Raw genomic sequence first — 26,040 nt, forward strand, 5'->3', positions numbered from 1 at the left:
AGTGCACAGTGGGTGCTGGGTGCAAGTGGGTGCTGGGTGCACAGTGGATGGCTGCTGGGTGCAAGTGGGTGCTGCGTGCACAGTGGATGCTGGGTGCACAGTGGATGGGTGCTGGGTGCACAGTGGGTGCTAGGTGCACAGTGGATGGGTGCTGGGTACACAGTGGGTGCTAGGTGCACAGTGGGTGCTGGGTGCAAGTGGGTACTGGGTGCACAGTGGATGTTGGGTGCACAGCAGATGGGTCCTGGATGCACAGTGGATGCTGGGTGCACAGTGGGTACTGGGTGCAAGTGGGTGCTGGGTGCGCAGTGGATGCTGGGTGCACAGTGGATGCTGGGTGCAAGTGGCTGCTGGGTGCACAGTGGTGTCTCCTGCTAAGACACCACACCCCATTCACAGACCAGAGAAGTTTGGTGACTTGCCAGGGTCACTCAGCTCACAAGTGCCCTAGTGGGGGTCCCACCCAGGTCTGGGTTTAGCCTGATTTCCTCCACCCTCACAGGCACCTCCACATTCCCTGGGCCCTCCTGGTGGCCAATTCCATGGGGCAGGGCATTTCCCAAGCTGAAAAGAGGGCCTGCCCTCCCAGGAGAGAGTTAACCTGCCATAAGGAGGCCTGCTGGAGCCAGCTGTACCCCAGACACATCCAGAGACCCTGGGAGAAGGGGCCTCCCCGGGACAGAGGTGCCAGGAGAGGTCAGCATGCTCACCCCCATTTTCCAAGGTGCGAGAGAGACAGCAGCAGGTTGTGGGGTGGGCTCCGCCCAGCTCCCCCACACTCCACTTGCAGCCCCAGGCGCCAATCTCATACCCCCATGCCACGAAACCCTCTGCACACAGACTGTGAATTACCCCACTCCAATGTGGAGGAGATGTGGCCATACCCGGACCATTTGGGAGGATGCTAGGTGGGTGACATGAGCTGGGGTGGAGCAGAGATGGATGCGTGGGGCTGCCCCTGACGGGCGGAGGGATGCCAGGAGGCAGTGACAGCAGATCCAAAGGCTCCAAGGCCAACGGGGGCGGGGGAGAGGTCTCAGAGGGGTCTGCAGCCGAGGGGCTGGGGTGGAGATCCCAGGCAGACCTTGGTCCCTGGCTTGGGAGGGGGGGCTTCTCAGTGGGGACTCCCACCCCAGCATTTCCCAGTCTGAATGTCAGGGTCCCCGCTGGGTGGGCCACAGCCCCAGGAGCCCAGCAGGCCTCATCCCCCCATCTGCACATGCCCAGCCTGCTGCACCTGGGCCCCTTTTTCTGGCAGCAGGCCCCGGGGTCACCAGAGCCAGTGGGACTTGACTCCAGGGCTGGGGCCGCCATCTCCCCCAGCTCACCCAGGGACATCCTTGCCCCAGGACGGCCAGGCCGGGTGCAGGCGTCCAGCCCAGGGGCCCGCTGGCTGCCACTCCTCCCTGTCCTTGCCGCCATCACCATCCATCAGCACACACTGCTTGTGGTGCAGCCAGAGCTCTCCCTGGCCGGTCCCAGGGCCGGGCTCTTAACCCTCGCGGAGCCTTAGTTCCTGCACATGTGAGCTGGGTGCCAGTCCCTCGGTGGCTGGGGGGAGAGGGCACATGTGGACTCCGAGGCCCTTGGCTGTCACCACCGCCAGCCTTAGTGCCTCACACAGGTGCCGCCAGCAAGCTGCAGGGCGCCCTGATGGAGGGGCTGCAGCAAAGGGCAAGTGGAGGTGGACTTTGACCCGGGCCGGCTTCCCGGGGAGCCAGGCTCCTTATCTGATCTAGGAGCCAGGGCCGCATGGGGGCGGGGGTGGGGCCCGGGAAGGAGCTGGAAAAAACAGCCAGGGCTGCACCTGGCACAGGCCGTAGTGATAGCGTGGCGATGGGTGCGATAAGACAGCAGCGCAGGAGCTGTGTCTGCCGCTTGGCGGGTCCAGCGAGGCTCCCTTGCAGTGGCTGGAGCTCAGATGCCAGCCACTTTGATTTATAGCCAAAAATAATAGGACTTTTATACTGTGTGATTGACTTATTTGATGTTAATCACAGCCCTTATCGTGGGTATTAATAATCTGTGGACATGTGACGTCATGGGGTGGGGGGGCTTTATGGGATCGCATCGATCGGGGCCGAGGTGGTTATCAGACCAGCTGGGAATGCAAACATGCCCTTTGGGCTGGAATCGGTGCAGGGCCTGATGGAGGGGCCCCCAGCTGCCAGCAGAGGGGACCGGGGAGCTGGCTTCTGCGCATGTGCCTGCTGGCCGGGGCAGGCCGGTTGGCCATCCTGTGCCCTAATTATCAACAGCAGCTGGAATAACAATTATCATTGAAACAATTAATGAGGGATGAGGGGTTTTAAAAGACCAAGAGGAAAACTTGGATGTCTGTCCCACCCCAGTGAGAGCAAGCCAGGACATGGGGGTGGCTCTGGGCCCGAGCTCCCCAACCCGGCGCCCAGCGCCTCAGCATCATTCCCAGCTACAGGGAGGGGCAGCTCAGTGCCTGGTGCTCAGCAGGGATGTGACGGTGTTTTCCTCTCTGCAGATATTAACTCACCCCCACCGCTGCCGCCCCCCACATCCCCAGGAGGCCCCAAGGAGCTGGAAGGACAGGAACCAGAACCCAGGCCCACGGAGGAAGAGCCGGGCAGTCCCTGGAGCGGGCCAGGTAACCACGCGGGTGGTGGCGGCGGCAGCATCGCCTCCCGGGCAGCCTGGCCCGGCCCCTGGGAGCAGGGCCACGTGGATGCTGGGGCAGGTGTGTAGGTTGCTGGAGACCCACCAGGCCCAAGCCTGTGCCTAGTCCAAAGCTCAGCCAACCTGTGCAGCTGGTGGTATCGCTGGAGCCTGGCACCCTCGCGCCAATCCCGGGCCTCACGTGGTGTACAAGGAAGCGCTGGGGGGTTCCCTGGATCAGAGCGTGGTCTGGGCCGCAGAAGAGGAGCCAGAGTGGTGGCTGGGAAAGAATCCTCAGAGGTGGGAAAGGCAGGGAGGTGGGAACAGCAGGCTGCATCTGAGCTGCCTGGGCCCGTGGCCTTCCCAGCTGGGCCGAGATTCAGAGCTGTGCTGAGGTGCCCAGGCAGGCGGTCAGGCCTGAAGGGCAGGAGAGGACCCTACCCCACTCCAGAGTGGCTGCAGCCTGTGGGGACGGAGTCCGATCCACATACCCTGCGGGGCCTGGGCCACAGGGTGTGTCCTAGAGGGTGGTTTGGTGACTCTGCTCCGTGATTTGCAGCTGGAGTTCTGACCCCAGAAGTCCCACGAACGTGTTCTCCCTGTGGCCCCTTCGGGGACTGTGAATTCCATTCATTTATGAACGCAGGAAACACTGGCAGTCAGGTTGTTTCTGTCATTCCTAATAAATCCCGCGGCCCGAGGAACCGGAGTAGCGTCTGGGGTGGCTTCCCAGAGCTGCCCGGCCGAGGCCGTCAGCTGGTGGGTGAGGGAGGGAGGGGGCCCAGCAGAGGCGAGGGGAGGGTTGCAAGGTCCCCCATGGAGGAGAGACAGCGTGGGGAGGGGCAGGTTCTCGAACCAGGTGCAGCAAGCATTTATTATTATTATTATTTTTTTGAGACGGAGTCTTGCTCTGTTGCCCAGGCTGGAGTGCAGTGGTGCGATCTCGGCTAACTGCAAGCTCCACCTCCCGGGTTCACGCCATTCTGTCTCAGCCTCCCGAGTAGCTGGGACTACAGGTGTCTGCCACCACTGTCCGGCTAATTTTTTGTATTTTTAGTAGAGATGGGGTTTCACCATGTTAGCCAGGATGGTCTCGATCTCCTGACCTCGTGATCCGCCCGCCTTGGCCTCCCAAAGTGCTGGGATTACGGGCGTGAACCACCGTACCCGGCAGCAAGCATTTATTGAGTGCCTGCTGTGTGCCAGGCATATAGCCGGGAGCAGATGGCCGTTGCAGAGCGCGCAAGCAGCCGTAATGACACCAGCAGGGCCCCGTCTGTGGAGAGAAGACGCGTGGTGAGGCGCTCACCGTGCTGGGGAGCAGGGAAGGCTTCGCTGAGGCAGAGGGACCCCATTCCTTCCCGGGGGCCAAGATGGAAAGGGGTCAGCGAGGTCCCAGCAGCACGGCGAGAGTGCACGATGGGTCCGCGTGCCCGCCGGTGCAAGTAGGCAGCCGCTTGTTTAACGCTGCTCCTTCCCACAACAGGGCACCACAGAGAGAGGGGTGGGCCTGGGCAGCCACAGCCAGGAGGATGACCCGGCCCCATGGGGAAGCTGAGTCACACTTGCATGGGCTGTGGAGCTGCCCAAGGCAATGCTGGGGCCTCGTGGCCACCGGTCCTCACGGGCTCCCCCTGCTGCCCCCTAGGAAGGGGGACCGGGCATCCAGCACAGCAGACGATGTGGCTTACCCACCGAGGACCCAAAGATGGTGGAGGTCCCAGGCGCCGTGGCAGAAACTTGCTGGCTGCGTGCCTTCTCCTCAGGGACACCAGTTAGGGAGCAGGCCCAGGACACACCTGTCAGGGGTTGGACAGGCACTGGTGCCTTCAGGGGTCCCGGTCAGGCGCTGGTGCCTTCGGGGGTCCCGGTCAGGCGCTGGTGCCTTCGGGGGTCCCGGTCAGGCGCTGGTGCCTCAGGCCTTCGCTGCAGAGTCAGCATGACAGGGAGGCCTTTTCACGTTCAGGGCAGCGCTATGGGGTCGGGAGGGGCTGCCCTGACTGCCTCAGTGTCCCCAGCTGTAGAATAGGGCAGCAGGGAGGGTGCCCACAGGCCCCCCTTGGGCCTGCAGAGCTCCCACACTCTATCAGCAGAGATCACCCGCACAGTGGCAGGGACCATTGTGTACCTGTGGGACCCAGTTGGCCACTGGGCAGACAGGGGGTGCTGGGCAGTCCTCACAGCAGCCCCAAGAGGGGCCGAGATGGTGACCCAAGTCTCTGGAGGAGGAGACCCAGCCCAGGGATGCAGGACGCGTCCACCGTCATGCGGCTGGGAGGTGGTGGAGCTAGGTTTGGGCCTGGAGTTCACAGACACTGGTTTGATCGCCACCCCACGGGTCCCTGTCCACCCCTGCTGTGTTGAGAGGGGTTAGATCATCCTCCTGTTCTCCAGACGGAGGAGGCCCTGGGGGATGGAGCCTGGCGCCGGGAAGGGCTGGGCCCCTGAGGCCGGCCGTGGTTTGGGGCTGGGGCGCACCCCCGAGCTTCCTGTGCTGTGTGCATCCTCAGGACCGGGCGGTGCCCTATCGGCTCCCACAGATATGAATTTCTGTGCAGTGGGCGGTGATGGGCTGATACGCGGCCGCCGGCCAACCGCTGCAGTGGCCACGGCCTATCAGACCCACACAGGCCGAGCTATCACCCGCGGGGAAGCCAGAGAGGCTCTGTGGGCTGTTATCTCTCGGGGCGGCCCGTGCATCGATGGCCAGCAGGGTCAGTGGCCCCAAGGGCAGTGCCCAGCCAGGTGACTGGTCCAGTGGCCGGGGCACAATAGGGGATTAGCCACATTTGCCCTGCTCCTCCTGAGCGTCTCTCCCTTCTGTCTCCAGACCCTCTCTCTGATGCTCCGTCTTGTGTGAGTGCCTCTCTCTCTCCCCTCTCCCTCCTCGCCTTCTCCCTCTCTCCCTTCCTCTCTCCCTCTCTCTTTGCCGTTCTCCTTCTCTCTTCTTCCCTCCCTGCTTCTCTTTCTCTCTCTCTCTCTGTCTCTCTCCATGCCTCGCTCCTTCACCCCTGTCTCTGCCCCTTTCTCTCCCAATTTCTGTTTCATGGTCTCTGGCCCACAGCTGCTCCCCAGCCCACCCAATCCCAAGGGTGGGAAACAGTGCAGGCCCCAGCCCCTCTGAACCTGCCCCAGCCCCTCTGAACCTGGCCTGGGGCCCTGTTCTTGAGGCGGCCTGGGAGGCGCCATCCTCCTTTCCTATCTGGGGTGGAGGGAGCACCAGCTTGGACCAAGGGGCACTCTGCACCCTGTGGCTTTGGGGAAGTGACTGGGCCCTGAGCCTGTTTCCCATCTGTCCTGCATGTGGATGGGACCCGGTCATGCTGCAGAGCCGGGAGCCCAGGGCCCTCATCTGCTGGCTGGACCCGGGCTCACTGGTGTCCTGGGAAACCGCTCAACCCCAACCCCAGTTAGACCCATTACCCAGGGAAAGCGACTGGGACTTGTGGACATCCAGAAGGTGGACAGTGTTAGCCAGGCAGAGAGGCCCTGCCTTGGTGCCTCCCCCAACAGCTCCACCATGGGTCCAGCCAGGCTGCCCTGTCCCTGGTGGTCAGGGACTCCCTGGAGGCACCCATGTAACACCAGGCAGAGAGGAGGCCTCCCAGCCCCTCTCCTCCTCCCAAGGGACACCCAAGAGGCCCTCAACACCCACTGCAAAGATAAGTGAGGTCCTGGGCGCACAAGGACTTTGTAAGCACCGGAGAGCTGTCCCGGGGAGCAGAGAGCTGTGCCAGGGTGTGGGGAGCTGTCCCGGGGTATGGAGAGCTGTCCCCGGGTGCGGAGAGCTGTCCCAGGGTGCGGGGAGCTGTACCAGGGTGCGGGGAGCTGTCCCAGGGTGCGGAGAGCTGTCCCGGGGTGCGGAGAGCTGTCCCGGGGTGCGGGGAGCTGTCCCGGGGTGCGGGGAGCTGTCCCGGGTTGGGGAGAGCTGTCCCGGGGTGGGGAGAGCTGTCCCGGGGTGTGGGGAGCTGTCCCGGGGTGTGGAGAGCTGTCCCGGGGTGTGGAGAGCTGTCCCGGGGTTCGGAGAGCTGTCCCAGGGTGTGGGGAGCTGTCCCAGGATGCGGAGAGCTGTCCCGGGGTGCGGGGAGCTGTCCCGGGTTGGGGAGAGCTGTCCCGGGTTGGGGAGAGCTCTCCCGGGGTGGGGAGAGCTGTCCCGGCACGCACATGGCCATTGTCTTGACTTCCCGTGATCTCCTGGCCCTGTTACTGCCCCCACCCCAGCCCTTCCTGGCCCTACCTGATACCTGGTGGTCCCAGAGCCCTAAAAAGAGATCAGGGAGGCACTCAGTGGGTGCTGGTTTTTGTTTTCAAAAGTTCTGAGCTGTGTCTGCTGCGAGCGGCTTTGCTCTCGAGCGCCACGGCTTCAAATGAGGGCACCTTGAGCTGTTCTGAGACGGGAGCACAAGCCCTACAGTCCAGCCTCACTGAGTGACAGCAGGCAGGCCGCCTGACCTCTCCAGACCTCAGTTTCCACGTCTGTAAAATGGACGTAAGGATAGCCACAGCCTCAGGAAGCCTCTATGAGGAGGGAGGCTGCGGAGTGTGTAGCGCAGAGCGTGGCTGGAGCCGCTTCCCAGACCTCGGCTGCAGGCCTTGAGCTTGTCGGCTGCCCTGGGGCAGCCTGGGTTCTCTCGCATTGGGGTGTGCAGGCAGGTTCTACGGGGAGAAGCCGCCATCTGCAACCTGGAACTCCCCTTTCCGCGGCCAAGAGGCGGCCAAGCAGGGGCCGGAAGCAGCCACCTTGTGCTCCCGTCGGTGGCGGTCACCATGGCCTCGTGGCAGGAGAAGCTCACCCCCCACAAAACCCCGTTACCCACCCAGCACCAGGGAGGCTTCCAGGTAGGAGCCGGAAGGGACCCACCAGTGGGGTCGTTGCAGTGCAGCCTCGCTGTCCAAAGCAGGACGGCCCGTCCGGGTGAGAGGCCTCAGGCAGAGCCTCCCATCACAGGGACCGATCACAACACACCAAACCCTGCCATCACCACCCACACCAAACCCAGGAAGCGAGGGGGAAGCAGGGAGGGGGCTGATTCCAGGAGGGGGTGTCCACGGGCCTCCAGGGCCAGTCGGAGCCCTGCAGTAGGGAGCGGGGGGTGCAGTAGAGGACACAGCCCTGCATGGGTAGGAGGCCGCAGGGCCTGAGTGGGGGGGCAAGGTGGGTGTGGACGGGCAGGAGTGCGGCCTGGTCACTGGGCCTGTGGCCTTGGTCTCCAGTGAGGCAGCAGGAGGGGCTGGCAGGAGGAGAGAAGGACCGGGGTCTGAGCGCGATCCCAGAAGTGGCCACAGAGAAGAGACCTCGGGTGGAGGCAGAGCTGGGGCCACCAGGGCCTGGACTCCCTCTTCCTCCCTGGAGCCACCAGCCCGGATGCAAAGGGAAGGATGGGCGGCAGGAGGCGGAGAGCTCCTATTTTATCTTTGAAATGACCTTGTTTGCCGGAGGGGCGGCTGCTTAAGATTCTGCTATGCAAATGGCTAAGCCATAATCTATAATCCCTGCACGCGCTCGGGAGCAGCTCGGCCGTGGCGCATCCTGCAGGCCCGTCCCATCGTGAGATGTGGGGCTGAGTCCTGGGCATCCCACTCCTGCCTCAGAAAATGGAGGCGCTCGGACATGCCAGCCCCACTAGGACTTGGAGGGGTGGAGCCGGGGTCCCATTCGACTCCCTGGGGTCCTGGGCTGACCCGTTTCACGGGCCCTGTGTGGTCATCTGCCCGGAGAGTAATTGTGCAGGCTGGGCCACAAGGAAACAGGTGCAGGGAGAGGCCGGAGAGCGTGGAGGCTGGACCCTGGAGTGTGGAGTCCCCTCCCCATGGAACAGGCCTCCCCCCTCCCTCTGTGAGGCAGAACTGAGGGGAACTGGGCTCGGAGGAAAGCTTCTCGCCCAGGGCTGCCTGAGGCACCAAGGAGGCCTCACTTGTCCGTCCTTCCTCTGGCCCCATACCTGCCTACCTGTCCCAGTGCAGAGGAGGTGCCTGGTCTGCTGGGTGGGCAGAGAGTGAGTCGCCCCCAGCTCTGCCTGTGTCTGTCTGGGAGGCAGCATGGTGCAGGCACCGAGGGTGGGAAGGACGGCCTGAGACCTGACGCTAAGGGCAGGACCGTGCCAAGGGTGCCATGCTAGCTGGGGAGCGAGGAGGCGGCCTCAGAGGCCCACAGGACTTGCCCACCACTGTGTGTGTGTGAAGTAACATGAGGGCAGCTGGGGCTCTATGGGCCCCGGACAGAAGGTGAGAGGCCAGGAGCCCACTTGGGGGCCAGGGTGGTGAGGTCCCCTTCACTGGGAAGCGTCTCGGGGCCTAGAGCTTTTTCCTGGTAACCAAATGTATGAAACAAAATGCACCTGGGCCATGGGGAGGGAGGCATGCTAAGGCAAGAGGAGCACAGGGATCTGCCTGTGAGATGGGAGCTGGGGTGGTCTAGGGCAGAGTGTGGCTGCACTGCACATGGGCTCTGGGGCAGGCTCCCAGCAGTGACTCCTGCGGCTCCCGCCTGAGCCTGGGCTCCATGTGACCCCACTGCCATCCTTGGGCAGGGCAAGATGCTCCATCCGAGACCTCTGGAGCCGAGGGAGGAGGCTTCCGGAGGGCACCCAGCAGTGGTATCCACTGCCCTTGGGGGTCAGGGAGAATTTTCCCGGTGAGCTTAGCACACATCCCCTGCCTGGCCTCCTGGAAGTGTTTTACATGAGGAGGGACCAGCCTGGGCAGAGGTGAGAGGCCCAGGATGTGACAGCGGCGGGGCTGACTTTATCCTGAGAGCACAGGGCTGGGGGTTCCAGGCTAGAGCCTGGCCTTGGAGACAGGCTGGATTGGAGAGGGAGGGCAGAGTGGGCTGGGTTGGTGCTTGGGGACCTGACCCAGGTGCACCACCGAGGCTCAGCCCTGGCCTGTGCGGTTCCCGGGCAAGCAATCCCCGTGAAGCCCAGACCCCACCCCACCCCACTGACTCCAGGGGCAAAGTGGGGCCTGGGAAGCTGGGCCTTTGGTGGAGGAGAGGCCTGCGGTACCCTGGGGCTGAGACTGAACAGGGGGGCTCCCCTGGACCCTGAAGCCCCCACCTGGGGGCTTCAGGCTGTAGAACAAAAGTCCCCACCTGCTCTGGCCCAGGGTGGGCTACAGGGGAGAGAAAGCAACAGAGAGGGGGCTTAGGGTGGGGACGGGGACCCTCCCCCACACACTGCCAGGCGTCAGAGCACACCAGCACTGGTCATGTACATGGGGCTTGAGGAGATCGCCTCTCACTGGGCGTTTCCTGTGAGGGGCGCTCTTGACTCCTGGTATACAGGGCCTCTCACATCCGGCAGCCAGTCCTGCAGGTGAGGTCTGAGTTGGGTCCCACTCTACAGTTAGGGAAACGGGGGCTCGGCGAGGTGAGGTGGCTTGGCCACAGTGGTCCAACCCTGAGTGGACATGGGGCTGGGACTTGGGCAGTGCTGCCTGTGGGTGGGGGGCTGCCAGGCCTGCCCCTGCCCAGGAGCCACACACACCTGCTTCTGGCTTGCTCCACCCCTAAGTGCCTCAGGACCTGGAGCTCTCCCAGGACCACTGTGGACAAGGTGAATTCCAGCTGATCACACAAGTCATGCCTTTTCCATCCCCACTCCGTCCTGGGCTCTGGTGGCAGAGATGGGAAGGCTGGCCATGTCCCCAGGGCACTGCTGGCCAGTAGAAGGGATGCCCGAGTGTCAGGCTGGGTGTGGGAGATGGGAGGGGCGGCAGCTGGACGGCCCCAGCCCCAGCCCCACGCCGAGGTGTGACGGACACAGTAGAGTGGGGTTGGTTGTGTGCAAGGAGCTGGCTCAGGCTGAGGTTCAAGTGGTCAGTGGTGGCTGGAGCATTAGGGCCCAGGCGGGGATGGGGTTCAGAGGGGTCAGGGCGGGGGCTCAGTGCCTGGGACTGCAAGGAGCTGCCTCGGTTTTCTTGGCTGTAAAATGGGTATCCTGAAGGGTTTGGTAGGGGGTGTTCGTCCAGATGCCGTGCCGTGAGCGATCTGGTCCAGCATCCCGGCGCTGGGAGCAGGCAGCTGCTGTGAGGCAGGAGGAGGGCTCTGTCCGCTATTTCCTGCCTGAGGCCCACGAAGGGTCCCCCGCCCCAGGGTCCCGACAGGGCCCGCCCGAGGCTGGGAATCCTCACCCGAGTGTGTGAGGGCGTCGGGCTGGTTATCTGGGCCGAGCTCCGTCTGACTAATCTCGCCGGCCGAGCGTCTACGCAAACCTCAAGGCCTGCTATCGGGTGGAGGCTGAGGCGGGGGCCCGGCCTGATGGACAGCGGGGAGATGGGCCGATAGGCGACTGGCTCCCTCCCTACCCGGTGTGCGTGGGTGGGAAATCATTCCAGCTATTCTGCCTTATCAGCGGCCCGGCGCTGCCCCCGATAGCACTATTAGTCTTAGATTAACGGCGGAGGAGGGGGCCCTGGCGGATGGCAGGGGTCAGCCTGGGGTCAGCTCCGGGGACCAGACCCAGTGCTGGGTCAGGAGCCACCTCCTCTGGCTGTCCTAGGGAACAGGGGCCCACCTGGGGGGTCCCCAGAGGGAGCCTCAGACCCCGCCCCACTTCACAGCTGGGCAGAGGGGGCCCTGGGGAGCCCGAGCCAGAACCTGAGGAGGGGCTGTGTCTCGCAGCCACACCCCTTCCCCAGAGGTTTGCTGAGCACTTTGGGGCCAGGCACATATCAGGTGCTGGATAGACAGGGATGGGCCTGCCCTGGACATGTGTGATGGAGGGGACACGGGCCCTGGAACCAGAAAGAACATGGGTGTCCTGCCCGGGAGCGGTTAAGAGAAGGAGGTGGCATGTTCATTCAACCAGTGTGTGTATGAGGGACGTGCTCAGGCCAGCACAGCCCAGGCCCTCCAGGATCTGCTCTCTGGTGAGGGAGACACCTCAAATCATGACAAGGTAGGAACCCCACATGTCCGAGGGGCAGGTAGAGCCGGCCTCGCTGAGCTGACATTTGAGTCCCAAATGAGTGAGGGGCGTCTGGAAACGGTGTCCCAAGCTGAGGGCACAGTCCCTGAGCCGGGGGCACCCTGCTGATCTGGAGTGAGTGCAGGGGTAAGGCAGCAGCCAGCTCAGAGCCTGAGGCCCCATCACGTTGGGCTGCGGCTGCGGAGGCTAGTTATCTTGGAAACTGAGTTCAGAGGTCGCAGGCTCTGGCCAGCATGACCCTGGGTGGTTGGTGTGGACACCTTGGCTGCCCCTGGCCCTGAGCTTTCCCATGACACCCTTCCCTCCCCTCTCCCAAGCACTGGACCCAGGGCTGGGTGGCAGCTGCAGCCGGGTCCTGCCTGCACTACCAGACCCCAGGCCTGCCTCTCCACGCAAGGCCCTGTGGGCGGAGCCCCTGGACAGGGTTGAGGTTGGGGCCAGAGCCATCTGCAGCCCCTGAGGCCTGGCTGACCTCCCGCACCTACCCCGGCCCTGGCCATACAGAAGCCGCCTCCTGAACCTGGCCCTGACTTCAGCCTCCACCCCAGGAAAGTCACCTGGGCCTCGATGTCCCAAAACCACAGGCAGAGCCGGCACTCACTCACTCCCTTGTACTTCCATTTATTGAGCGCCAACTGTGTGCCAGCCCTGTGATAGACAGGGGGACGCAGTGTGAGCAAAACAGACCCTGACGCAGCCTCCAGAGCAGCCGCCGAGGAGGAGAGAGCAGTTGCGGGGGCCACTCAGCGGGCCGTAGACACAGGCCGGTGCAGAGGAAGCCGGGTGCAGAGGCCTGGGGTGGGGCCGGCCCAGCTGACTTTGGGAGCAGCAAAGGGGCCAAGGGGCAGGCAGGACCGGGCACGTGGACAGGGCGGAGCCTGGTGCCTAGCAGGCTGGACACGGAGCAGGTCTGCGCACAGTGTGGGGGACCCCACCTGGGTGGCCCCTGAATCCCGCTGGCTGGGTGGAGGACGGCTCCCGGGCAGACGGAGGGAGATCCGGGAAAGGGCTTGGCTGAAGTGGGCAGTGTCCCCATTCACAGATGGGAAACTGAGGCCAGGAGAGGTCAGGTAGCCACCCCACCCCCATGCTGGGGAGGGGCTGAGTGGGCACAGAGCCCACAGGCCTGCCTCCCAGGGAAGGGCCCAGGCCCACCCATCCAGCCTCTCCGGGCCCAGCCCCCAGGGTCCCGTGGGCTCCCCGGGCCCCGCCTCGGCCCCATGCCAGCAGAGGGTGAGCAGAGAGTGGATGCCCCATGAGGAGTGCAGGCGGAGCCCTGGGTCTCCAGCCGTCCCGGTGGTTGGGGGGCGGGGGCCGGGCCTGGCTGCCTGCCGTGCTGCCCGCTGGCCTCACCACCTTCCGGGAGAGGCTATCTGTGGCCAGGGCAGCCTATCTCGGCCGCAGGCGCTAATCAAGCTGGCTTCCTCCTCCGCCCTCCCACCCAGCTTCCTGCCCCGGCCATCCCCCATCACCAGCCCCCACCCAGGACCCGCCGTTGCCCTACCGGCCCCTCCCAGACATCTCAGGGGCAGGTCCACCAGTGTCACCTGGGCGAGCCCCTGGAGCCCGGGCTGCTGCCCAGAAGCTTCCCTCCTTGCCCCTCCTGGGCCTGCCACATGGCCGGGGACACAGCCAGCTCCCCGCCTGAGCTGGTGGCCTCCTCAGGAAGATGGCCACAAGGCACTCTTGGGAGGACCCTTGGGACAGTGGGCAGGCGCTGGGCAGGCCACAAGCATGTCGCTGGCAGCTGCTGCCCCAGCTGCCCTTGTTCCCACCACTACACCCGTGTCACCACCAGCGTGGGCACCGTGACTGTCACTAGCACAGGAACAGTGCTATCAGAGAGTGCTGCTGCTGGCCTGGCCACTGTCACCTTGCTGGTGCTGTCGCTCTCACTCTGGGTCATGCTGTCACCTTGCTAGGACTGTTGCTGCCAGCAGTACTGGCACCAACCCTCCCGCTGGCACAACGGCACAGCCGGCTTCCAGGTATCACCTCTCTCACCGCAGACCTGGGGCCTGTTGTGCCCTGTTCTGGGCTCAGGGTCCTCATCTGTGAGACGTAGACAGGACAGTTCAGGCTGCCTGGGGCTGCTGGGGCAGGGCAGGGCCCACAGTTTCTCTTTCCCAGCACATCTGCATGGTCAGCTTCGATCTTGGCCACCCTGGGCTGAGCTGGGTCCTGGGAACAGTGCTGGGTCCCTAGACGGCACCTCGGTGTCCTCACCTGACCGACAGGTACAGCTGGCCCTCCCTGTGGGGGTTCAGCCTCGGCTGGGGACATGTCAGGGTCTCTAAGGCTGGCCCCTCCCCACACTGGCCTGACTTCTCCACCTCCTCCTGCCCAGGAGGGAAACCGAGACACCACTGCTGGTGATGGAGATAGCGGTCATGGATGTGGGGCCCTCCCGCAGGTGCTGGTGATAATGGAGATAGCGGGCGTGGGTGCAGGGCCTCCTGCCAGTGCTGGTGATGATGGAGGTAGCGGGCGTGGGTGTGGGGGCCCTCCCGCAGGTGCTGGTGAAGATGAAGGTAGTGGGCGTGGGTGCCGGGCCCTCCCGCAGGTGCTGGTGAAGATGGAGGTAGCGGGCATGGGTGCCGGGCCCTCCCGCAGGTGCTGGTGATGATGGAGGTAGCGGGCGTGGGTGCCGGGCCCTCCCGCAGGTGCTGGTGATGATGGAGGTAGCGGGCGTGGGTGTGGGGGCCCTCCCGCAGGTGCTGGTGAAGATGGAGGTAGCGGGCGTGGGTGCCGGGCCCTCCCGCAGGTGCTGGTGATGATGGAGGTAGCGGGCGTGGGTGCCGGGCCCTCCTGCCACTGCTGTTTGCCATGGGATCAACCCCAGCCAGGGAGGGGGCTCCTGGGCCGATGAGCAAACTGAGGCCCAGTGAGTTCATGTGGCTCGTCCGAGGTGGAGACCAGGCCGGTGAGCCCTGACCTCCTGACCCCAGCACTGCAAATGCCCCAACCCATAGTTTAACATTCCTAGCAGCTCCTCCACCCACCCCCCTATTTATTTATTTATTTATTTATTTATCTCTCCTCCTTCTCTGCGTGTAACTTTTTATTTCCTCACTGCGCTTTTCCATTACAGCGGCCGTGGACGCAGCTGATAAGATCGGTCCCCGGAGATGGGACAAAGGGGCCGCCATCGGCTCGAGGGCTGGTCATATCCTGCCCGAAAGGGCCGAGCAGGGCCTGAGATGCGGCAAGATGCTATCTGGGGGTTTATTGTGTCTCGTGAGGGTGCCTCCCACCCCAGCCCCCCGCCCTCTCCCACCCTGCCCAGAGGCCCGGGCGCCGGGCACTCAGGACCCACCTCTGCCCCATAGACCTGACGCCTCTGTGCACGCCCCTCCATGTCTCCCAACCCCGTCCCTGTGCCCTGTGGGCCGCCTGCGGCCATGGAGACTCCCCGCCCCAGCCGAGGGTCCCCACCTCGCAGGTTGGAGCCACCCGGTCCTGGCTGCCCCAGCGCCACCAGCTGCTGCCTCCCTTGACTCAGCAGTTGGCTCCTGGGAATTTATCCCAGAAAAATCATCCCAGCATGGGCGGGCTCAGGACAGCATGTCAAAGATGGCAAGCCATTTTTTTTTTTAATTTTTGCTGTCTTGCCACGTTTCTTCCAGAGAAGGAGGATGGTTCTAAGGGCAGCGGAGGCCACGTGGATGCCCATTTGTGGGTCTCTCTGTACACACGGTGGCCGGACGGCAGATCCGGGGCTGCCCTCAGAGCGCTCACCACCCCCACCCGCCTTTAGCTGTCATTCCCCCAACCCCACCAGCCATGAAGGCCCCGGGGGGCTGGAAGGCTGTGTGCAGTCTCTTCGGCAGATGGGAGGCGGCGGGGGTGCTGCTCCGCGGGGCAGGTTGGGTGGATGAGCACGGCGCCCCTGGGACAGGAACCCCCACTGTAGCACAGTGCTTGATTCAGGGGCCAGTGGGGACCCCCGTGGTTCCTGAGCAGCGGCACAGGGAAGGGAGCTGTGTCTGGGGGACCCACGGTTCCTGAGTGGAGGGATCTGTGTCTGGGGAGGGGCCGGCCTGCTCTGCCTCCAGGGCTCCTCCTGCTTCCTGGTCTTCCGCACCCTCTGCCTGGCCTGCATCTGACTCACAGCCAGCTGCCTCTCTGTGGGGCCAGATCCTCTCTGTGGCGCCAGGTCCTCTCTGACCTCGGTCTTCTCATGTGTTGGGGTGATCGGTGCCATGACAGCACTCTCTGTGGCTTCCCATAAAACCACACGTGGCTCTTAGAAGAGGAGACACATTCACAGTTCACGGAAGCACCTTCTGCCTCCGGGACTCACATGGGGCTGGGCTCACCCCGGGGCACAGGCCCTGTACCCCAGTTAGAGCCTCGGGCTGCCAGGCAGACTTTGGGCTCCCGAGGCCTCAGTCTCCCCCTGGTTAGCACCTCCTCTGTGGAGGTGATGAGCCTGAAAGGTCAGTGAGGGCTCAGGGCAGCAGCCTTTTCTGGAAGGGACTTTTCCATTCTTAGGGGGTGGCAGTGTCCTGACACTCTCGGTGGGCACCAGCGTCCTCACCAGCACCTGCCTGGGTGTCCACGGCTGCCCTCAGTGGGGGTGGGTGCCTGCCAGGCTGGGTAGATGGTCTCACCCAGGGCTGGGGCAGCACCCTGGACCCTCACTCACCCTCTCCCATTTATGAAGCAGAGACAGAGCCCCCAGGGGGCAAATGAACAGGCTGAGCAGGGGCCTGGTAGAAAGAAAGGGCCCTCAGCGGCATCCAGACCCTGGAAAAACAGGGCAGAGGCCAGGGCGCCCAGGCCGATAGGACACAGATAAGGTAAAGAAAATATGTCCTGTGCAAACAGCTTATCTGACATCCTGTTTTCAGCCACCAATAGGACGAGGCAAGGCTGGGGAGAGCCAGGGACCCCCACCCCAGTTCTCAGGCCTCAGGGTCCCCGAAGACCAGATTACTAGGACCTGAAGGCAAATCATCTCCCTCTCCCCACTTCCCAGGCGGGAAGACCAAGGCCCAGAACCCAGGGTGTTTAGCCTTCCAGAAGCCCAGAGAGGCCGCCAGTCTCCCAGCTTGGAGGTGACATGAGGCTGTGGCTCTCAGACTCCTCAGCCCTGGGGAGGTGCCACAGAGTGGCAGAGACACCGCCCAGGGTGCATGAAGAAAGAGCCCCTTGCTGGGCCCCGTGCACAGACCCCTTAAGGCTACATGGAGGGACATGGCCCCCCTGTGCATCGTGGAGCTCTGCCTGCCAGTCCAGCTGCCCCAGACGGGGCCAAGGTAGTGGTGTCTGAGACCACAGTCCCCAGAGAGCACCATGGAAAGGGTTCAGACAGGCAAGACCTGGCTCCGAGCTGCCCTCGAGGCCTCTGAAAGGGCAGTTCTGGGCCTGAGCACTGCCCCACTGCCCCTGTGGGGCCAGGGCCTTGCCCCTTCCCTTAGAGACACCCCCTCCCCAGGACGGGCCACTGGGCCTGCAGGTGCGAGGGCCCCCAGGTCCCTGCAGGAGAGCTGGGCCCCACCCTGCCCTCCTTGCTATTCCCAGGCGGTCCCAGCTCTGCCATTAGCTGGGGCCAGGGTTCAGCCCGATAAAGATGGGCTGTTGTTCTGTGTCAAAAAATCAATAATTGCAGCGATGTTCCAGGCGATAGGAAGAGAAGTTCACAGGCACCAGCTGGCGGGTGGGCGGGGCAGGGCTAGGGGCTGCGGCACCTGGGGCCAGCCCTTCCTGCCGCTCCCTCGCCCGGCGGCTGACGCAGCTGCTCCACAGTGGACGCCAGGCCCAGGCTTGGCCAAGCCAAGCCATGGCCCCTGCGCCTGCTGCTCCTTACTGCCCATTTGTAGAAGGGCAGCCCAGAGCCAGCTAGAGCTTCCGCGAGGAGGCCAGTCCCTCCCCAGCGTCCTCTAGCAGGGTCTTCTCCCAGGCGGTGGTGCCCTCCTCCTCCAAACACAGGCACTCAGGTCCACGGTGTCCCAGTGCCTTGGGGACACAGCCGTCAACAGCCGGCCCTGAGGGGCTGACGGTCTAGCAGGAAGACAGAGTTAATGAAATCAAGAGCTCTGCCCCTTGGTGCCCCAGGAGGTGGTGAGCACTCTGGGGACCTGGGAGGCAGGGAGGAGGTGGGAGGGGCCGGCATCGCCCTCCACACGGCAGCTTCCTGAGGTCCTGGCACAGCGCCATGTGGGCTGGCCCTGAGGCAGCACCGTGCCTGGCACCTACCACTCCCTGGAGCCAGCACCCCCTGCCGTCAGCTCCCAGGAATGCAGCCCATGCCGCCTGTCTGCTGACCCCACCCAGGCCCCCTGCAATGTGGGCCCTGAGCACATCTTGGCAAGGAGACCACCGTGCTGGGTGGGCCGCTGCTCGGAGGGTGGGCACACCGGGCGCGAGGTCCACCTCTAGCAGAGAGAGACCCTCGGCAGGTGCAGCCACTGGCAGGGCCCCCATGGGGCTTTCCAACCACGTGCCCACCCCGAGGGCAGGCACCCCCCGCACCCCCGGTCCCCCACGGCCATCCACAGTGAGTGCAGGGTGTGAGGGAAACATCTCAGGAAGGCAAGTTCTGGGGTTCAAAACAAAAAACCTTTGTTAACCTCTGGCCTGGGGTGAGAAGAAAACCCTTGTCCAGGAGGCCTGGGGCTCTGGGCCAACCCCACTCTGGGCTCTCCACTGGCCTCCAGGGTGCTCTGAGGTTTGTGGCCCAGCAGAGGCCAGGCACCATGGCCAGGAGGCCAACAGGGGCCATGCCAGGCAGAAGGTAGAGGAGACCAGGGGCAGGGGGCAGGAAGGCCAGGGCAGGGGTGGGGGCACCAGGGGCAGGGGGCAGGGAGACCAGGGCAGGGGGTGGGGAGGCCAGAGCAGGGGGTGGGGAGACCAGGGCAGGGGTGGGGGGCACCAGGGCAGGGGGACCAGGGTGGAGGAGCTGGAAGCCTCCCAGGAAGTGATGGGCCTGGGGTCTTCCAGGGCAAGGCGCTGGGGGGCCTTGGGCAGCCCCTCCTTTGTTTCCCCCTCAGTGAAATGGACTCAGGTCTTGTGCTGGGGCTTGTCTGCAATGCTGGGCACACAATAACACAGAATAATCCAGAAAGGACTGAATGGGGGCGGGCGGGCAGGGCAGGCTGTGCACTGAGTGTGCGTCCGCAGGGTGGTGGCCATCACTGGGTGTGCACGGGGCACAGCCCTGAGGAGCAGAGCCATTTCCCCAGCGTGGCCAGAGGGCCCAGACGTATGTGACATCTGGTTTTCCAACAGCGAAGCTGATCCATTTCTCTACCCATCCTGGGCGTGCAGCTCCCAGGCTCCTCTGCCGCCTCTCCCAGACCCAGCCCTCCTCAAGGACCTGGACCCTCTGAGGGGTGCTGGGGGGTACCCAAGGGGAGGCAGGGTGGGAACCCTCATCAGGCCCCCAAAAACCGGGCTAATCTGCAGAGGCCTCGAGGGGCTTTGCCTCCAAGCTCTGGTGCATCCATGGCTCCCGTCACCCGCGTCTCATCCGCCTGCAGCTCTGTCTCTGCCTCCCATCGGCGGCTCCATCTCCTTCTCGCTAGCGTGTGTCACGTTGTTCCTTCCATCTCGGCTGTCCTGAGTGCCACAGCTGGGGCCACCGCCGCGAGTGAGGGCTGCGGTCCTGCTGGCCTTTCCAGGTTGCCTTCTGCCCGCTCCGCTCGGTGGCTCCTGTCTGTGAACGGGGAAGGGGCTTCACGGAGGGCCCACTACCCAGTGGGTGGGATTCACTGCAAGTGGGGTATGGCCTGGGCTGCAGTCATGGGTTTGCGATCAGAGGACCTGGGCTCGACTCTCCCATGCCACTTGCTGGCTGTGTAACCTCCGACGTGGCCCCCAGCTTCTCAGGCCTTGCTTTTCACAGACGAGAACAGGAGAAATGGTCCCCATCATCCCCCAAGCTCTTGGCCTCGCCCCGTCAGCACCGGGTCCCCGCATTCAGGTGTGGCTTGATCCAGGGAACACACTGACTGACTGGTGCCCCATGGCTCTGGTCTCCTGGTCCTAGACCTGGGCTGCCTGGGTGTGTCAGCCTTCTCCATGCCCTGGCAGGTTGGCTGGATGGGGTATGGCTCAGAGGACAGTGCTCAGCCTTCTCCATGCCCTGGCAGGTTGGCTGGATGGGGTATGGCTCAGAGGACGGTGCTCAGCCTTCTCCATGCCCTGGCAGGTTGGCTGGATGGGGTATGGCTCAGAGGATGATGCTCAGTCACTGTCCATAGCCTGGGTTGGGTCTTGTGGATTCTACAGGCCTGGGAACACCAGCCCCCATGGGAGATGCCATCCATCTTCGGCAGATGTGGGCCTCGGGGAGAAGTGGCAGCCCTGAGGGGCCCACATGCTGTGGGAAAGGCCCCCTGCAGAGAGCCAGATGCCCACAGTGCACCCTGACCTCACCCGTGTACCCAGGCATTCGGATGCTCACAAGGGACCCTTGTGAGGCCCCTCTGCAGATGGGCCCAGCCCCACAGCCCTCCTGGGAGGACACCCTTCCCCAGCCCATCCTGGGCTCCACTCGGGGGCCTCCAGCAGCCACTCCCTCCTCTGGGCATTGGTTGCCCCATCTGTAAACAGGAACCTAAAAAGGGGACCACAGATAGGGGCCCAGTGGGTCGAGAATGTGTCAAGAAGTTGCTGGTGGGCCGGGTACAGCGGCTCACACCTGTAATCCCAGTACTTTGGGAGGCTGAGGTGGGCAGATCATTTGAGGTCAGGAGTTCAAGACATGCCTGGCCAACATGGCGAAACCCCTTCTTTACTAAAAATACAAAAATTAGCCGGGTGCGGTGGCGCGCACCTGTACTCCCAGCTACTCGGGAGGCTGAGATGGGAGAATTGCTTGATCCCGGGAGGCGGAGGCTGCAGTGAGCCGAGATAGCACCACTGCACTCAAGGCTGGGTGACAGTGCAAGATTCTGTCTCAAAAAAAAGAAAAAAAAAAAAAGAAAAGAAAAGAAGTTGTTGGACCCCCAGCCTTGTCCCCCATCCATTTCTCACCAGGCCCGGGTTTGTTCCCAGCCAGATCTTGGGAGGATCACATGTGAAGGAGGCCATGACATCCACACAGGACCACCCTTTCCACTGCCCAAGAGGCTTCCGTGGCCGCAGAGCAGGCCACAGAGTCCAACCACAGGCCTTGGGCTCCACGTGGGTTCCCCAGCCTCTCCTTGGCACAGGCCCATCCCGACGCTCACTCTGAACCTCTCCCAGATGTGGCCTTCGGTGCCTGCCGTGGGCCCTAGTTGGTGAATCCTGGGAACCAGGGCTCTGCCTCCCGTAGGTGGCTGCAGCACACAGAGCCAGAGCCTGCTGCTGAGGCTGCAGAGGGGACACAGACTTTGCATGGAGGTCACGGGGCGGAGGAGGAGCTACTTAGCCTCCCCTCCCCTTCTGTCACCTCTCTCTGTCTTGGGGCCTCAGCTGCCACCCAGATTACGGGCTTTTCCACCCAGGAGGGTCTGACTTTGGAGCTGGTGACCTTGGGCAGGTCACCTCGCCCCCTGTTAAATGGGCTCCAGGCCCTCAGGGGCCCCGTGGGGTTTGCCTGCGCGGGAACCGAGCACGTGATCAGCAAGCGAATCTGCACACGGCGCGTTGTGGTGGACAGAGGGGCCGGATTGCCCCGCCCCACGCAGCTGACCCCGGCCACCCTTGTCTGCCTCCCATATGACCTTGGGGAACCGCTCACCCCTCTGGCCTCGGTTTCTGTGTCTGTACAGGATGTGTTGGAAGCTGGTGTTCTCGGGGCCCCCACATGGTCTGTGCACCAGCCTCACCGCCAGCCTGCTGACCCACAGAGACTTCCAGAACCCCGTCAGCCTGGGGTTTTTTCTTCCCTCCCCCTCACTCCTTTTTCTTTCCTTTTTTGTGACTTTTATCAAATGCAAACAGCATGATCCCTGAGACAGGGCCGCTCCCAACAAAGCCAGGCCCAGCTGGCCTATGGGAGTCACAGGGCGGGGCCGGGCGGAGCGATGGGGCCGATTAGATAAGTGGGTGCTGGGGTGACCCCACGGTGGGCACCAACCACAGAGCCCACCATATGGGGTGGCTGGACTTTGCACTCCAGAGGCTACCAGCCATTAGGCACACACAGAGGCTGGCCCCTGGAAGACGGGAAGGCCAGCTGTGTGCAGGAGGGGCCCCGGTTCCCAGACGTCCGCAGACCCACAGGGTGATGCCTTCACCTGCCTCCTCAAGTCAGAGCTGTGAGCCAGCCTGCCATGGCCATGGCTCAGGTGGAGAAACAGGCCTGGGGAGGCGGGCGGCTGAGCAGAGAGGGTTCAGGAGCAGGTGGAGAAACAGGCCTGGGGAGGCGGGCGGCTGAGCAGAGTGGGTTCAGGAGGCAGAAGACCCTGGGTGTAGCCTTGGATCCTCTGTCAGAGAGCAGCTTCAGGGTCTGGTCTCGGGAGCAACTGCCCTCCCTGCTGTGTGACCCCCAGCTGCTTGCTGGAGTCTCTGGGCCTGTGGGATGGGAGCAGACGCTCCTCCACTGGCTTGCTGCCACACGCGCGTCACGGAGGGGCCACGGTTCCTGCGCTGGACACTGTTGGCCACGTTGTCGAGGGAGGCCACAGGGGCCTCTAAGGCCTCAGGGGCAGAATCAGAGTCCAGGGGTGAAGGCCAAGTCCCAGGGGGCAGCCCTGGGCTGGGCCCCAGGCCTTAGGATGCCCACCTAGTGCAGCTTCTCAGCCCATCTGGGCAGCTAGGAGAGAGAGAACAGTGCTGGCTGCACTGGCAGACACACCCCCTAACCTCACGGCACGAGCCCGAGGGAACGTCATGCTGGCACCCCCTTCTCCATATGGGTAAACTGAGGCTCAGAGCACACACAACCGCTGGCAAGCTGGGCAGAGGCAGGACTTGGCCCCAGGCCTGTGGATTCCAAACCCCAGCTCTCCCTCCCCAGGCACCCCCAAAAGGCCCTGGACCCTGGCCAGACCCACCGGGCTCCCCTCAGCCAGGTTCCCACTCTGTGGAGTTGGTTCAGCCGGCAGCGCCGAGCTCTGCCTGGTCCTCGGTCCCCCACTGCTTCCCTCCCCACGGGGTGTCATTGTAGGGTTTTAAGACCCACGTGGACCTTTCAATCATATAAATATGCAATGGCTGGAACTTCTCATTTGGTTCCTCGCAGATGCTTGGGGGTGAAATTGAATCCCAGCACAGCGTGTTTGTTCTGGAAATGGTGTGTGCAGTCTTGTTTGCCTGAATAAATTAGTCCTTGTCCCAGTGCTGTGCCTGTAGTGGTGGCCCCATGCCCCCGGCTGGGCTCACCCATGTGGCCTGGGGCCCGCCCCCTCCTCAGGAGACCCATCTAGAGATGGGGAAACTGAGGTCAGAGCAGGAAGAGTCAGCCACGGGGCCACCAGCCGCTCCCTCCCACCTCAGCTCAGAAGAGCCCTGGGGTTCTGGTTCAAACCTACCCACCCGCTGCCTACCCTTGGGCCAGCTGCTTAACCTCTCGGATCTGTCTCCCCCACGTACGTTGGGTGGAGTAACTTCAGCACAGCTGGAAAGAATCCTCACAAGTCCTGCTGGGCCTGGCTGAGGCTTGGTCCGTGGGGCGGGCACTCATGTTGGGTCCGTGGGGCGGGCACTCAGTTGGGTCCGTGGGGCGGGTACTCATGTTGGGTCCGTGGGGCGGGTACTCATGTTGGGTCCGTGGGGCGGGTACTCAGTTGGGTCCGTGGGGCGGGCACTCATGTTGGGTCCGTGGGGCGGGAGCTCAGTTGGGTCCGTGGGGCGGGAGCTCATTTGGGTCCGTGGGGCGGGCGCTCATTTGGGTCCGTGGGGCAGGCACTCATGTTGGGTTTGTGGGTTTTTGGGAGCCACAGCTAGCGTCCCCATTCTTCAGCTGCAGAGACAACCTGGCCGGAGCTGGCATCTCTGCTGGGCTCACCCCAGTTGTTCTGGAGCTGGGGAAGAGAAAGCAGAAAGACCGGTCACAGGAGGCTGGCAGGGAAGGACACCACCCCCTGGAAGCCGACCCTGACTGGCCCACCCTCAGAGCTGTCGGTGCCAGTGGGGGTGTCTGGCCACTGCCTGTGTTTTCTGGGAGCCCCAAGGCCAAGGCTGTGGCTTGCCTGTTGCTGCCCCAGGTGCCCCACAGGGTTTTGTGGCGGGACAAGCACTGAGCTCACGGTGGGTTGTGGTCCCACCTCCAGCCAGAGCTCCCATTGTGGCTTGGGCACTCCTCAGCCTCGCTGGGCCCCAGGCTTCCTGGTGGTGGGGTTGGGCGCTGACCATCTCCATGGGTGCCACTGTCTGGATCCCCCAGCCATTTCAGAGACCATTTAAAAGACAACTGCCTGTGTTTTCCTGCCCATTCCCACCCAGCTCAGCATCCCCCGGCCCTAGGCTCCAGGCCTCTCACCCTCACTCACGGACACTTCCATCCATTCTCAGCCTTGAGTCAAGTCCTCAGGAGGCACCCCATCTGCCAGGAGTAGGAGGCCTTACCCACCCCCACTTTCCAATGCAATTTTACTTCCGGTTGGGAGAGGGTCTCTGCAGGAACAGGGGGCTGGATATAGGTTACGTGAGCAGAAGGGCGTTGAGAACCACCACAGCCTCCATGTTCAGTTGCACAGGCTGAATACTGCACAAGGGCACCTGGGGTGAGCTGGGGCTAAGATCAGCCATTCTCCCCTTACCAATCCAGGCACCTGCATCCACCCCCAAGAGGCACCTTTCCCGTGCACAGCCCCTTGGAGACGCAACCTGAACCCTGGTCCAGGGAGATGGGTTGTCATGGTGACCATTGCCCTGGTCCCCAGCCCCACACCCCTCCGATCCCTGGACTCCTTGGAGGCCCCTCGTCCAGCCCCCGGCCATCCCTGAGTGATGGGTTCTGCCCCTGGGCGAGTGGAACGGCCACCTTTATCAGAGCCAGCCCTCTCTGGCAGTGCGTGATACCCAGAAGGGGCGGCCGCCACGGGAAATGCCAGCCATGCTCTTATCTGGGAGGCTTGGCCGGCTGGCCCTGGAGCTCTGATTAGGGAGCAGGACCGTTTGCCTGTGGGTGCATCGTGGGCCGGGTAGGGTGGGCACCAGTTCTGCCCTCCCACTTCCCCATGAGGGCAGGGGCCAAGTGAGAGCCCAGGGCTGCCAGGACAGGGACCTCGGCACCCTTGAGGTGTGACACGCGGCAGGTGTGGACGCTACAGGCCCAAGCTCCTCCTACCCCTGGAAAGGTGGGCACCAGCCCCAGGTGCACGGCAGTGTCTCAGGAACAGCAGGGGCTCTGGTCAAGAATGTTCTGGAACCTGAGGGGAAGGCATGCCACCCCTTCCCTCTCTGAAAGGAAGTCACAGCCACTCATGGGTCCAGACGTGCCCTCAGGGGCTTCTCAGACAAGGGTCCTCTTTGCCCCCCCACCCTGCCCTGCCCCCCAGGCCCCAGCAGGAGAACAGAGGCCTGCATGCAGGGCCCACCCCACGAAGCTCCAAGCGTTTCTGACGGTCCGGATGGGATTCCAAATGCTTCCCTGTGGCCCCAGCCCTGACTCAGGGGTGACACACAGGCTCACTTGATGGTGGCACTCAGGACCCGCCAGAGGCCGGACAGACAGAGGGACAGATGAGCACACACCGGGAGCTCCCATCTGGGGAGTCTCTTCTCTCCCATGCCTACCCCTGAGGCCTGGCCAGGTGGGCCAGAGTCGCAGGTACAGCCAGGACATCAGGGGCCGGGCCCCCCACCACTGTCACACGCAGGGGTGCCCCTGGAGCCAGGCCTCTGGGTTTGGACCCCGGTGCCCTACTGCTAGCCGCATAGCCTCCAGGGGCCTCGATGTCCTTGTCTGTGCAGGGGGATGACCGTCACAGGAATGGGTGTTCCCGGTCCCCCATAGGGCCGCGTGGTGCTGGCTGGCCCGTGTGATTGTGATGCTGGGACCCAGCCCACACTGGGCACCCTCTTGGTGCCAAGCCCTGCAGGGGCAGGGGAGGAGGGCGGCCCAGTGGTCAGAGCCCTGGGCCGGGACCCAGGCATTCTGGGTGGGCTGGCAGCCCTGAAGCTGAGACGGCAGAACCGCTCCTGCTGCCCCCAGTCCGCTCTTCCCTTCCTGGGGGCTGATAAAGGGGCGCAGGCCTCCTCGGCCTCTCAGTCCTGGTTCGCTGCCATCTTATCTGCCCTGGGGAAGACAAAGACCCAGTTAAAACGTTTTAGCAGGGCCTCCGGTGTATTTACATGTTATCTCTGCCATTAGGCAAGCAGCTATCTGATCATCAGGCCCATTAAGGCCACAGCCTGCCCAATCGGGGCTCCAGGAAGTGGGGCCGCCACAGCACTGCGGCCAGGGGACCAGTCCAGGTCACGTGAGGCCTCCATGCGCCCAGGCAGCCCTGGCCTCAGGAGAGGTAGAGGTGGCCCGGCCTTCCTGGGCAGAGGGTGTGTGGCCTGGGAGGAGCCACGTCCCTGTTGTCCACCAAGGAGGCTGAGGCTCCAGGAGGCAAGTGAGGGCCAGGTGCGTGTGTGTCCTGGGCTGGGTGTTAAGTTA

General features: G+C 63.7%; 1 protein-coding gene across 5 annotated transcripts in view; it reads left to right on the forward strand.

Moving 5' to 3' along the window:
- The window catches only part of ZFPM1 (zinc finger protein, FOG family member 1), a 79,183-nt gene that overhangs the window by 32,490 nt on the left and 20,653 nt on the right, over positions 1 to 26,040 (forward strand). For 4 of the 5 annotated variants that reach the window (XM_024233693.3, XM_063717401.1, XM_063717404.1 and 1 more), the window contains exon 3: positions 2,498 to 2,620. The exons of the other annotated variant lie outside the window; for it this stretch is intronic. In XM_024233693.3, coding sequence (XP_024089461.2) covers positions 2,498 to 2,620 — 123 coding nt within the window. The remainder of the gene's footprint in view (positions 1 to 2,497; positions 2,621 to 26,040) is intronic. 5 annotated transcript variants of the gene reach the window in all.

Source organism: Pongo abelii, chromosome 18 (assembly GCF_028885655.2).
Source record: "Pongo abelii isolate AG06213 chromosome 18, NHGRI_mPonAbe1-v2.0_pri, whole genome shotgun sequence".
NCBI lineage: Eukaryota > Metazoa > Chordata > Mammalia > Primates > Hominidae > Pongo > Pongo abelii.